Raw genomic sequence first — 14,661 nt, forward strand, 5'->3', positions numbered from 1 at the left:
CAAAAGGACACAAAAGATGGAAATGGATGTAAATCTAGCTATGGAGTCAACATTTGCATACTTGTCATTCTGGAGACTGTATCTAGGGTATGTTGTGCAGTTTTGCATGTAATGTCTGGAGTTTGGTATCCACATCTGAAGTCTCACATTCTGTGTCCAGATTTGGACGGCAAATCAGAAGTCACATCTAGCAGTCACATCTTGCCCATCTCTTAAAGGATGGGCCATCTCGTAATAACTCTTAAGTAAAGCAGTCTCATGCATCAGCTTGCCACGCTAAATGACAGTGTTTTTCTCTTGGCTCTGTCAGCAGTTTTCAACATGGTATACCATTCTGTTCTTTCTTCCACTCTTGCTTCTTTTGGGATCACTTGTATTGTGCTTTCATTGTGTCTTTTTGACTGCTGTAGCTTGAGCTGACCTGAAACTCCCTCACCCTCTTCCTATTTTTGGAGTCTCCCAAGGCTCTGTCCTAACATCACTCCTTTTTTGTATCCACCCTACTCCTCTTGCCTTTGCTATCTACTTTGGTCTTTCTGATAGATGTTATACTGATAGTTCTCAAATCCATGTCTTTTTCTGCACCCTTAACCCCTCAGTGAACAAGATCTCACATTGTATCTTCTCCATACAAACTTGTTGTGTTCACGTTCCCTCCACATGAACCCTATTACAACTAAGATGGTCTTTCTCCCCCAGCTTCTTCTCATTTCATCTGACACACCCACTGTTTATTGCAGTTCCTACAGCTTCCCGTTCTCAGTCTCCCTATGTTTACCATCTGACTTTTGCCTTGCCACCAGATCCATTCTCACCTCATTTTCCTGTTATTTCTTTTATGTGCCATTTCCCACAATACAATATCTACAATATGTGTCACTTCCTATCCATGCGGTGAAGCTGCTCTTTCTTGACTACTGTTCGTAGCAGGACCTTCAAGCGAATCATTATAAACTTCACATCCTGCACGTCTCTTGCCTCTTTTTGCTGACTCTCCTTTCATACTCGTATCCTCTGTAGCTTTCATTGCTTAATTTTCCAGCGTTTTCACTGTGGTGCTCCCTTTTATCTACCCTCCCTTATTCCCATAGACGTTATCCTAGCTGCATCTCTCTGCTCTTTCGTCTATCACATTCTCCTTGTATTTCATTGTCTTCTCATCTCCTTTTCACTGCTTATCTCCTATTTTCCCAAGTATTGTTATTCCCTTCCTCTTTGTCCTATCTGCCCTGCTTTTTACTCTTTGTGTTCTTTTCTAAAGGAACATTATGTATATACCACTTTGCTTTCATAAGTAATCTTACTCCTGATGTCCTCTTATGTATTTTCAAATGTTTCTTTTTGTAGCACCCTGTATTTGTTTATTGCTTTGGTGTAAGCACTGTAGTAGTTCAATGAAAGCCAACATCACGAATACTTTAAATGTTCATTCACAGATTGTTTGATAAATGTGTAAATCTCCCCTGAGCTATCTTGTACCAGCATCCAAAGAGTCACACCGTTTTCCTACCAAACCGTTGCGTGTCCATCGTTACCCCCTTTGATCTCTTTGCAGCCTTTATTGCAGTCTTTAATGCTGTTAGTCAAGTTTAGGCATAGTTAGTGTTTCTTTTTCCATATTATCATAATATCATGCAGACTTTATGTTCTCTGTCCTGGTGCTCTTCCATTCCAATTTTTTTTAAATTAAGTTTTGCATGTGATAACAGAATAAATATTAAAAGCAGAGCAGTACCTCCTCATACACCCAACCATCATAGATGGCAGATCAAATGGACAACAAAGGTCACACATTCAATAGTTCTCAATCAGTGCCTTAGTGCTCATCAGATTCAGCACCTGCAACAGATAATAGTGGTACAGAGCCCATATATCTCTGGGGCAGGATGATACAGGGAGATTTCTTTTTAGTATAGCTCAAATTGTTTGTTGCAGTATGTATTGTTCTATTGTTTCGTCATTGTGACACATCCCTGCCCCCGTCACTCACTATCAATCGTTTGGCTAGTAGCAAGGCAAGGGATGTAAATTTACAGTGAGAATAGGGAATCTTCTGCACCCAACCCAGCAGGCCTACCAATGCAGATGTTTGTTAAGTAACCACTGTAATTTCTTGGAGAATATCAAACACTTTGCACCAGAACTGATAAATCCACAAACAGCTTTGCACTAGAACTGATAAATCCATGAACAGCTTGAGGCTTGCCTGTAAAGGGCACACCTTGAGTCTTCCTCAGTCCCCACTTATGCTGTGTTAGTGGGGTGTAATATACCATGTTAACTTACTGTAGTGGATTAATCGTAGTGGACTGCTGGGCAGAAGATCTGCACAGCAATGCTCCCAAATTGCATCTTTCAACAGCCCTAAATCCGTCTCCCATACTTCTCTTGCGAAGCTATCCCTGGTAGGCATATCAGCTTGTGCTGCCCTTTATTGCAGTGTGGTGAGCTTTTTGGTGGTTCCATTGCTCACTGTGATTTCTATTGGTTTTAAACTGTCAGGCTCTCGTGGAAAATTTGGCTGCAATTTTTTTACTCATCGATTTTAGTCAAAGTATTGGAGACTATCAAGAGGGGTAACAGTCAATTTTCTCCGGAGGTCATTCATGGTGAGAAATTCACCTTGTGGGTATAAATCACCCCATGTTGTGATGTGAAGTCTCTGAATTTGAGACTGTGTTACCTGTTCAAATGTTGCAGGAAATGGTGGATGGGCATGCAGTGGGCATGCAGAGTACATAATATTTTGAGTTTTTCTTTATTCTGAGGCTCTCCCACGCCATAGTTGTACAAATCACTATTTTTATTTCTGCGCTCACATTGTTCAATCACGAACATAATGCGGTCGTTAAGGTAGTAGGATCTGCAATATCTTTCTCGATAGCGATGTGAGATGATTATTATGGGGGGCAAAAATGCGCATGTTGGGCTTAGGCGCATTGGCACTATAGCTCCATATTAGTAGCGGCAAATCCACCTCTATGATAGGGTTATTGCATGGTGTCCTAAACTATTCAAATTATTTTCCCGGCCCAGGTAAGTCTAACTAGAAGGGAGGTTAGTGTTTTGAAGAAACATCCTCTCAGCCACATGGGAATGTTTATAAAGTGGTAAAGGAATTTCAGGAGGATTACCGTTTTTACAAGCCTGATCCTACCAGCCGTCGTCAATGGGAGCTTTAGCCATCAGTTTATTTGATCTTCTAATGCAGTAATCCGTCTGCCATAGTTCAGGGATAGGATTTCTTCCATATTTAGGCTTATCCATATCCCAAGGTATTTGATGAGGGCATCACAACACTCCAAAAGACGTTCAGTGTCAAATCTAGATGTTAACCGCATTAGAGGTACAAAGGCAGGCTTTTGACAGTTTATGGTTAGGCCAGACAGACCACCAAATCTGTTAAACTCTTGTTAGACAGGTTCAAGGTTTGTTTGCGGATCTCTAACATAGAGGGTAATGTCATATGGATACATAGATATTAGTAGCCGGTCTGTCCCGAAAACTCAATGTGGACTGCGTGTAATGTTGCCTGAGTTCAGCCGCCAGGGGCTCCAGAGTATGTATGAGTAGTCAGGGGACAGGGGGCAACCCTGTCTGGTTTCTTGTGTGATAAGGATCGGCGAAGAGAGCCCTTCCTTCATGTATTGCCTAGCCGTCTGAAAACTGTATACAACAATGGGAGTACTCTCCTGCCGCTGAGAGTCATCATGAGAGAGCTCCACTCCAGCAAGTCAAATGCTTTTGTAGCATCTAATAGTATTGCAGCGGCTCGGTTATTGGAGTTAATTCGATGTAAAATGGCAAGTATGGTCCTGAGATTATGTATGGTAGACATCCCTGGGACAATGCCCGGCTGGTCTGGCAACACCAGCATGGGGAGAAGCAGTGACAATTTGTTGGCGATGGCTTCAGCTAGTATTTTTATACCTCAATTTATAAGTGACAAATGCCGATAGGATTCAGATTGATTGCCAGGTTTAGAGGGCTTAAGAAGTGTGATTATTATAGCCTCACGCATGGTTGGTGGCAGGTGTCCAATGCCCAGAGCCTTTCCGTTCACCGCCAGGAGCATAGGCACCAATAAGGATGTATATGAATTGTACATTTTGACCAGCAAGCCGTTAGAGCTAGGCACATTGCTGTTGGGCAGTCTCCGATGGATTCTTTTATTTCATCGATCGTGAGTGGGAGAGACAGAAATTTGCATGGAGCTGCACTTAGCCACGCAAGAGCAGTGTTTTACAAGTATTAATGTACTTGTGCGGGGGTGCCCCCACATTTAGACACATAGAGGTCACTAGAATAGTGGTGCACCACCTCTTGTATTTCCGCAGCCTTGTAATGTTTGTCCATCCATGTGCATGATTTGGGGGATGTCATTCGTGTCCCAAGGTATCTTAATAATGGCAGCTAGCGCTTTCTCGGGTCTCTTGTCCTCTGCATATGTGTGGGCCTGGGCATATTTTCCTAGGTAATTGAGCTCCCTTTCCCCTAGTTTGTCATATATTTTGTAATACAGCGTTTGAGTTCTTTCATGTACTGGGTACCATCATTGCTTGTTAATGTCCACTCTAGCTCCTTTATGTTTTTTTCTAATGTTTCCATGTGTTGTTATAGTGCCTGAAGTACCCCATGTTGCCTATGTAATGTTATGCAGATTTGTAGAATGAAAAATCACCCGGGAGGGTATCCTGGCCTAGCCAAACAGTGGATTAACATTCAGTCTATCCAAACAGTGACCCCTTAGCACCACTTTGAAAGCCTCCCAAAGTATAGCCAGTGTGTGTTGTTACTGACCCTATGTTTTCCATGCAATCGTAATGTATGTTGCCCCGTATTTCATCCCGAAAACAGGTATCCAGATGTGCCCTCGACGACAGGTGCCATAGTCTTGGTCCCAGAGACACATTAGGCAATGTAATGTCAAGTGCCAGAGTGATCAGAGAGCATGCAAACTTGGTGCATCACAGCTCTCATCTAGGAGCTAACATCACCAGATGTGAGACAGTAATCTAATCTGGACCACATTTTGTAGACTGCTGAGTGAAATGTTCCTTCCCCTATATCAGGGTGTCTGTGTCACCAGAAATCTATCAACATGTGATCCCCGGTGATAGTAATAATGACGAAGATTGCTACCCCGTAGCATAGTTTGAATATGATGACATTACACATAGTCCGTCCCATTTCAGGAATACATATAGCGCGCTCGAGGCTGGAGGTGGGTGTTTTGTCAAAATGCAACATCTACATTCTGTGGTGCAGGGATACATGCACCATCATCACCTTTCTGGGCTTATTTTTTTTTCGATAATCAAGTTTATTGATTTAACAAAGTGCAGCAAAGAAAAACAATACAAGCTCTTAGCACAGCGATCATTGCATAACAGTGACAAGAAATAAATAATACCCCAGCATACGCTAATCAGCATATAAGTAGCAGGCAGCATTGTCCGCACCCAAGTCCATAGGTGAGCATCAGGAATGTTCAGTCGTCTACCACCGACCCACTTGCTCCACATCCTTCGAAACATTTTGGGACAGCCTCGGGCCGCATACATTGGCTTCTGGGGTTATTTAGCCCTTGTACATTCCATGTAAGAACTTTGCAGGGTCTACCCCACAGATCCTTAATTCGTTGATCTTGTAGTGGCCATTTCCCTACCTCGCTCAATGCAGATGGGTCGATGCCACCTCTGCGGTCCCGTCCCAGCCAGGCCTCATCTGCAAGACTGCCATGCTGTGCATCACGCGGGTGGCCCTCGTGGCCCAAATGAGTCTCTTCTCGTACCCCCCACTCCTTGGTGTTGATTACTTCTTTTTACCCCCCCCTATGTTGCCCGTATTGATCACAAACATGTTCTCACAACCCTTAAATCTGCTGCTGTAGCACAAGATCCAGTTCATGTACACTCCTGTTCTTTCATTTGAATATCTTCCCTTTGACCGAAAAGGTGCCACTAATCTGAGCTTGTTCTTGAAAATTCATCCTCCTTGAACAAAGTCCATCATTCTCCCCTGCGCAAGGTCAGTATCTCGTTGGGTGTAACATAAACACTTCATGGACTGAAATGTGTAATGATTGGTGTAACTGATGCTATTGTCTTTAAAGTTTTGCTTTCATCCTTCTGTTCTAAAAGCTCCTCAAATGCAAGCAGAAATCTGTCTTCCTGTATGAGAGGCAAGCATGTTAGTGTGCCAGTTGCACTTCATCTGATAGTGGTTGGTGTAACTTGTGAAATTTATTCTCTATAGAAAGAAATCCTGAGCATCCCGAATCTCAAAGTCCAAGAAGGCTCTGTTGAGGATCTTCTCATTTCCGAACCAGAACCACAGCTTCCGGGAAAATACAGAGTCACAGGAGTACTTCTGGGTATGCCTTAAATCACTTTCTGTGTTGAGACCCTTTTTTGCTTTTCTGTGAGCTTGCCCCTTGAATCAAAGTATCTTTTTGGAAAGTTATAGTACAGTGTGATATTGTTTTTCATGATACAGCTGATGGAAGCCTCATTGAAGCAGGCAGCGTGGTCCTGACTAATGGCACATTTCTTCGTGGGATGATTGGAATTGGCCTGGCACAACACCCGGCTGGACGTATTGGAGAACAGCCCTCACTTGGACTGGCTCATACCTTGGAGAACTTAGGATTCACTGTGGGGAGACTAAAAACTGGGACCCCACCGCGCATTGCCAAGGACTCTATAGACTTTAGCGTCCTGGAAAGGCACACCGCTGACAACCCCCCAGTTCCATTCAGTTTCCTGAGCGACTCAGTGTGGATTCAGGTAGGAGACATTCTTGATAAGCACTTACTACAGAAGGTGAACCTGTGAGGATGTCAACATTGACACATCTTGTGAGAAAAGCAAGGTGGAATATGTGGGTGGGTGTTGAAATTGAAGAAAATTGTTGAAATCTGTGGTTTTGGACTTTGTAGTGGGCTGCTTAACCAGTTGTGATAGAGTGTGACTGGATGCACGGATTGATGAGTGGTCACTTGAAGCAGTAGGTCCTGTGTGAGAGGGCAATTGCACAAAAAACAGGCATTTAGTGGGCACTGGTGCAGAGGCTCCTACATGTGAGAGAACAGTGGCACAAGGGTTCCAGTATTTAGGGAACAGTGACAGCATGTTTTATTTGTGTGGAGAGCGAAGCAGTGGTTCAGAGACTTCCTTTGTGCAAAGAAAATTTGTAAAGGGAATGTTTTCAGTTACAGGGCAATTAAATGGGTCTTGTGTGAACAGGAAGAGGCTTAGAATCCTTTGCGGGAGGGTGCAATAGAACAGGGATTTTGAGAGTAGGAGCAGTGGCACCGGATTCTGCGCATAAGGGCGTGAAGTAGAGGGTCCTGTTTGTGGGAGGGGAATGTGGCCTCTAGTATAGGTGAAAGCATTGGGTTTTTCTGAAATAAAATATGATGAATCGCTTCAGAAACTGCTAGCCCCTGTGGTGCATCTGCCTAGCTGTGAGCATTCAATCCCCTTCTCAGCACCTTAATAAAACCCTCCATTATAACTAATTTAAGGTTCCCAACAAATGGTTTCTTCTCAAATGGTATTGGCAGGTGTGAAAACACACTTTTGTTTTTTTAGTTTTGGTATGTGATAAAAGCACAGCTTGTAGCATGTATACCCTGCCCTCCAACTTTTTTAATAGGTGTAAAAAAACCAAAAGGAAATCAAGCTGAAGTAATTGGTACTTTCAGTTTCACATTGTGAGACCCAAAAATCAAATTATCTTATAGAATTTTTTAAGCTGCACGCAGTTTTCTTATTGTGTATCATTCCAAAAACCACCTTCTAGCCTACTTATTTATTTGTGTAAGACTTTAACGATCCTCTTGAAATCATATCCCAAAAATATTTACAGAATCACGAAGCCCTGATTCAGCCGAAACGAAGTGTGATGAAACGTGTTGGCTGACTGGTGGTGAACTTGTATTGAAGGAGTTTCACAATGTATTGAAAGAAGGAATAAAGTTTTCTAACTTTGGATAAATATTGTAATTCTTTTTTAATATGATTTGAAGTGGACTGTTACAATACTATACATATAAATGAAATAAACTAGGAAAGGATTTGTTAGTGATCTGTATATTGAGAAAACTTTGTGCAAGCCCAAGAAATGAGTAAGACTTTTGGTAAATTATATTGGTTGATCAGCAATAGGATGTAAAGGCCACTTTACAAAGAGGTTATGTGCTGGGAGCTTTTCTCATAGACTGTTTGGGAATGATAGTGGTACAAGGATAATTTAGACGTGGGTAACCAGTAAAATTGACCATACGTGGTAGAACTTAAAGCATATTTTCCTGGGGTTTAGGATACTTATAAATATTGTAGGCCTAGAAATATAGGTTATAAGGATATGCTTACAGGAATTTTTTTGTTGGAAATATTCTTATGTTCAGTCAGTAGTAACAATATTTATGATGATAGTAATGTCCATGGTGAAGGCTATTGATTACATGTTTCATGGCTTTGCACGTTTTCCAATGCGCAATTGGGATGGCCTTTGAAGAGAGCTCCAGTACAGAAAATATTGATAATAAGCAACTGGAGGTGGGTGAGGTTAGGTAGGAGTAACTCTTGCTGTGACCTTTTTTTAAGTATACTGTGTATATAGATTCTTCACATCCCAAAAGTTAAGTTAGAAATTAAATGATTCCTGATGCTACACTGTCCACATTCCAACCCTACAACCAAAGCTATTAATAAAATTACCCATGGCTTTAGTAGCCATTTTAAATGAATCTTTAAATTAATGTTTCATTACAATTTCTCTTAATATGATGTGTTTATTCAGTTTTAAAAATTACATATGTGTGGGGCACTTCCACTCAATTCAGGCACATAATATCCTTCTTAAGGGGAAGTACTCAAAACCAATTTAAAACAGATACTAAGTCCACTTAATATATGGAATAAAGTACCCCTTGCTGTACATCGTAAGGATATTGGAAGTCACCTTGGAGTACTGTGCCCATAGAGAGGAACAAACCTGAAGGCCGAGTTCCTTTTATAAGGTTTTGTAACTCCAAAATGTGTTGCACAATCCCTTTAACACACATTATAGTACATGGTCACAAACATCAAACTTCCCACAAACAGCTTAAATCCTTGGGCTCCTGGTAGCGCGGCCATGGCGGCCAAGATGGCATATGTACTCCCTTGAGTTCTCGGACCCCAGTGTCAGTCATCGACGGAGACCTGGCCATGAAAAAATCCGAACTTCTAGGCACGGCAAGCAAATCAGGTCTCACGTACTGCCCTTGAAACCAAAATCAGTGATGTTGGAGTAAATGTGACACTCCTACAGCAGGATCTCTGCAACATAGCGGAGAGAGTTACTGGCACCGAAGGTTGCATATCTGAGTTCGAGGATTTGGTGCCATCCCTCAAGGCGGAGGTGATTTGCTTGTCTTCAGCCTCCTGAAACCTAGACGACCGATTGGAAGACGCAGAACACCATGCCTGCAGGTGCATTCTGACGTTCCTGGGCTTCCCGGAGGGTGGCATTTGGGATAGCCCCAGAGGCCTTCCTGGAAAACGGCCAAAGACCTCGACCCCAGAGGACTTGCTCCCCGAATGCTTTGTCGTTGAGTGGGCCCGCAGACCTTTGACGGAGCAACCTTCTCTGTGTGCCCCTCCCCGACCGATTATGGCCAAAATGATAAACTATAGAGACATGGACACAATCCTGAGTGCAGCTGGGGGACTGGAGGAGCTTCAATACCAATAGATCATCATATCCATAGATTATACTAGGAAAGTACAACAGCAGCGTAAATCCTTTAAAGCAGTCAAGTGTAAATCATGATCCCTAAAGATAGCTCATAAATCCAGATCACTCTTTTTGATACTCTATAAGTGGTGTGGGAGTGGGTGACAGAGCAGCGGCCCCTTCAGTTTCATTAACTTCATCCCACCCTCCCGTTCCCCGAACCTCCAACCACCGCATTGGACCGGCCATAACACAAACGGTGGGGATGGGGCTAGTGCATGCCCAGGAAGCCGCACTGGATGCAGAGATGGCTGGAAAACTCAGAAATGCCCGGGATCTGTTTGGAATCCTCACCCGTAGACACTGGCCAAGGAAACCCGAGCCTGCACACTGCACCAGGGGGTTGGGATGCCGATGGCGAAAGTACTTGCTCACAGGATCTTGGCCATGTGAAACCACCTGGGAAACCCACTGAGGTCTAGGGATGGCTTGAGATACTCTTGCAAACAAAACACCTTGATTCCAACAGGTCTATGGACAACAACCTTACCATTCAGATAGTCAGCAACACACAGTCTCCTACATTCATTTTGCTCACCCCGAGGGACCGGCTGGTACACTGTGGCCTCACTTACAAACATTTGTTTGGTTTTATTAATTGTTGGGTGAAAGATGCTACTGGGGTGGAAGTGCAGGGTGGGGGGTGATGTTTAGAGGGGGAGTTAGACCCTGTTGGCTGGATTTTATTCAGCGATGCTCTAAGATGGCAGCCACGGACATACATAAGTGCCTCAGTCAAGCTATCAAATGTGCAGCTTGGCCTGTAATTCCCCTGGGGAGCGCCAGGCTTGGCTCCACCTGTGACCCTGCTTCCTCAGCGCTCAGGTCCCCCAACAAACCATGAGCGCTTTTAAGGTCAAAACATGGTACCTCAACAGCCTCCATGACCGTATTAAGAGAGGGGCTGTTCTGGGGTTTGCTAGGCACCACACTCCTGATATTCTTTTAATACAGGAGACCCACCTCATGGGCACCAACTGCCTACTTCTGACCTGCTATGGTTATGAAAAGGTATATCACACACGACACACCAGGGATTCTCAGAGGGTTGCCACCCTCTTGTACAAATGCATGCCCATGACAGTCGCCCTCTTGGAAAGGGATTCCCATAGCAGGTACATAGCAGTGGGAGGAACACTTGAGGGAAGATTTTACAACTTCATTAGAGCTACGCAATCCCTCCACAATCGCTAGGGTCCACGCTCAGTATCTTGCGGGCGGTGCTATTATGGCTCCCGCATGGGCATACTCTTATTGGGGAGATTTTAACATGGTAATGTCCACTGACCAAGACGGCTCTAGACATCCGGTCTCCACTCCCGTTACATGGACATTTCTGGTAATGTGGGCCTCCGGTCTCGATCTGGTTGGCGGATGGCGAGTATGGCATACCTTCAGGAGGTGGGGAATACACCTGTACTTCTGCGGCCCATAAAACCAGATCTTCTCACAGTGACCAGTTCCTCCTACCCACCGCAGATCTGTCTCGCATGACAGGTGCATACATGTTACCAGTGGAATTTCAGACCACTCTTCAATTATGCTCCATGTAGCAGGAGCCTGGGCCAGCCATCGACTGACCTGAAGGCTCAAAACTTTCAGACTGGTGGACTCAGAGGTACAGGAATACTTCATGCAAAAGCTAGATGCCTTTTGTGAGCTGAATGAAGGTACAGTTAATTTCCCCGCTATCCTATGGGTGGCAGGGATGGCCTACATGCAAGGTGTGGCGAGCTTATATCCCTGAGCACAAGACCGCTAGGGCTTACACCAAGTGGCAGAGCTAAAGGGGTAGATCACCACCTGGAGCGGAACTCAGAAGGCGCGGGGAAGGAACTCAAGCAGGTGGTGAACGATTGGGCAACCTTCATGAAGCTATGTCTAGATGAGGCGTGCAAAAGTTGGATCGCATCCCAAAGCTGGGGCTACGAGAGGGGCGACAAGTCTGGCAAGCTTCTGTACTGGTTGGCCACCCGTGATGCTACGGAGCGAGTGGTGCCACATATTGCAAGCAAGACCTATCGACAGACACTTATGACAATGCTAATGCCTTTACGAAGTACTATGAAAGGCTATATGCAAAAAGGGACCGACCACCACAGGAATATTACAATCCCATGATAGCGGACTTGCTGCTCCCCATCTTATCGACGACAGAGAGGGCAGACCAGGATTGCCCTATTGATCTAAATGGGTAGCCCTTAATGAGATGAACTCTTGAAGGACACCTGGCCCTGATGGGTTCCATGCTCTCACATGTGACATGGATTCACTTCTGGAGCTGCCAGACGTCAGCCCCATGAAGGTGAAAATACTCTTGGGATCACTGGGCGGAGTAAGTGGGGGTTGTGAGGATGTATCTCTAAATATATAAATTGCTGGTTATTTCCGTGATCTGCATGCCCCGGACAGGGCAAGATGGAAGTCCTAGGTGGGCCCAATGGGAGGATAATGAGTGGCGTTGCAGTGACTGATCACTTGTGGGCCTGGGCACCCTAATTGCTAAAAGAGAAATTGCCAGGGTCTGGATCTCGGCAAACTCTCCCATGGACTGGTGTGCAAAAATGGAGGAACCTATTTTATATGGCGAGAGGTCTCCCACATAAACATAAGAGGATATGGGGCTGTTTGGGAAATAACTATGGACTATTTTAATTGGAGCATCACAATTCTTTAATTATTATGTGTTGTAGTTATGTCCGGCTCTGTTTGCTGAAAGGTTGTTGTATGTAAGTTGTAAATACAATCAATGCAATAAAATTATGGTTTATCAAAACAAATTCCTTGGGATCCTGCTTCTTTACATGAAAAAAAAATACGGTTGCAGATATGAAGAATAAAAGTGGAATCTGGAGTTGGAAATTAAATACACCAGAAAGGATTTCGTAAATTGTTGCAAAAACATATTGGAATCAGTTACATGTAAATTAGATTTAAAAAGGGCTGCATCTCAGAATAAGTGGCAGAGTGATTGTTTCTTTATTGCTATGAACTATGTGCAACAAAAAAAAAACATTACCAGGCACCTTTCTTTTCTGCTGATCATTCTAGAAAAGCAGCTCATAAGGACGAAATGATGCTCCATGACCTGCCTTTTTCCTTGGCTTCTTCTTAGACTATTACAGTTGAGAAGCTAAATCAATATCTTATTAAAAATGGCAGTGACTTATGATGGGGACTTCTAACCGCTGATTCCTCACCTTCTGACAATTCCCCCTATGTCAGAATGCATTAGGAAACTGTTCTTCTTTCTGCACTTTCTGACATGGACCCGGAGCTACCTTTTGTCTCTCGATGCTCTATCTCGATATTTCTTCTAAATCTTACAGTGTACAAGGGATGTCTCTGCCTAAAATGACAGTTTTAAGCCCTGTAGAGAATGTCTCAATCAAATGTCTGTGACAGATTCCGATCAGGTCTGGGTTTGAGCCACGACTCAAGGGCTGCAGCAACTGCGCATCAGTGAATCCGAAGGCCATCCTAGATCGCAAAAGGTATATCGCTGACACCACTCCAAATTGTGGCCCAAATCCAAGACTTGGTTCTGGTCCAGTTCTCTCTCCAGGAGTCACTGAAGCTGGTCCTGAAGCCTGTGTCGGTCGCGATCCAAATGGGCAAGTAAGTGTAGAAAAGAACCATTTGCTTGAGCAGGTGTAGGGAAGATGCCAGGCTCTAGATCACACTCCCAGAGTCGACTGTCTTCGGAGCTGATCCCACTACTGGTTCTGGCACAGCCAGAGTTTCCTGAGCCATCTTCCATCCTGCAACAGATTAAAGAGTTCTAAGCAGCCTTACTCCTGCACTTTGGCTCCTTACTGATTCTCTGGTGTGCCTTCAGGCCCCCATAGAGCCGAAAGGCCCTCCATCTGGAGGAGAGCCGGTGGGTCTGCCCTCGGCGGCAGTTGGGTCCTCAGTCTCTATTGACACCTAGCGCCAGTCCAGACCCTGTCTCTGGTGTGCGGTCCTCGCCGGTCCCGGAGGCTTTGATGCCGATACCAAATCCATTAACTGTGTATGAGTAGCTTCACGGCAGTTGAAGCACCAGTTCCTCCATTTGCCCTGCTGCCTTTGTAGTGTAGTTCCTATATCCCTTAATAGGCTCTGCGCATTGGAATAATATACACTATAGTTTTGACATAGGACTGAGGTCAGTATGTCTCTATCGAGTACATTAAACTTAATTACTTGTGTGTGCCAGCTAACTCAGAGGTCACTAGTAACTTCTTGAATAAACAAGAAGGAATTCGTTTCTGACAACCGCATAAACATGACAACTTTGTTTCCCTTAGAATCGGAACAATCTCAGAATCGTGGAAACAATAGATAACAGTTTCACCTAGTCAATCGTGCATGCTTCGTTTCTACAGAGTTACACAGAAATAGATAGACGGGTGTTTCAATAAAAAGGGTTTATTGAACAGTCTTATTTCTCGTGCAAGAGATATGAACTGCTACAATCGTAAGACAGAATGCGAAGTATAATACGTACAGCGTTAGCAGGAAGATAAAATAATACTGCAATAGCATGGTTTGTAGCTATGACAGATATTCATAAAAATACATACATAAATAACACAGGCTAAAATGTTAATACTCATCTGATGCTTCTAGCTAGTTCTACCTCAGTGTACCTAACCTAAGTGTAGTACAAGGTAAGAAGTAGGTGCTGTTTGTCTATAGTCTAGTTTAGCTATACTTGCCAAGATTTGCCAAAAGTCCCTCTTGGTTCTAGTCCGCTCCATACCTTAGAATGAGTGAGGTTGGAATCTCTTTCCGAGTCTCGATCTCTAACACCTCGCAGGAGGAGTCAGAAACACTGGAGCTGGATTCTCTGCGAGGAGGATGACAGCGTCTGATCAGTGCGTCAGGTGGGGA

The 14,661-nt window shown here is 44.0% G+C and overlaps 1 protein-coding gene across 2 annotated transcripts in view; it reads left to right on the plus strand.

Annotated features, from left to right (window-relative positions):
- The window catches only part of MTO1 (mitochondrial tRNA translation optimization 1), a 524,123-nt gene that overhangs the window by 154,916 nt on the left and 354,546 nt on the right, over nt 1-14,661 (plus strand). For both annotated transcript variants that reach the window (XM_085619003.1, XM_085619002.1), the window contains 2 exons: nt 6,259-6,376; nt 6,499-6,788. In XM_085619003.1, the coding sequence (XP_085475129.1) occupies nt 6,259-6,376; nt 6,499-6,788 (408 nt within the window). The remainder of the gene's footprint in view (nt 1-6,258; nt 6,377-6,498; nt 6,789-14,661) is intronic.

This window comes from Triturus cristatus, chromosome 7 (genome assembly GCF_964204655.1).
Source record: "Triturus cristatus chromosome 7, aTriCri1.1, whole genome shotgun sequence".
Taxonomy (NCBI): Eukaryota; Metazoa; Chordata; class Amphibia; order Caudata; family Salamandridae; genus Triturus; species Triturus cristatus.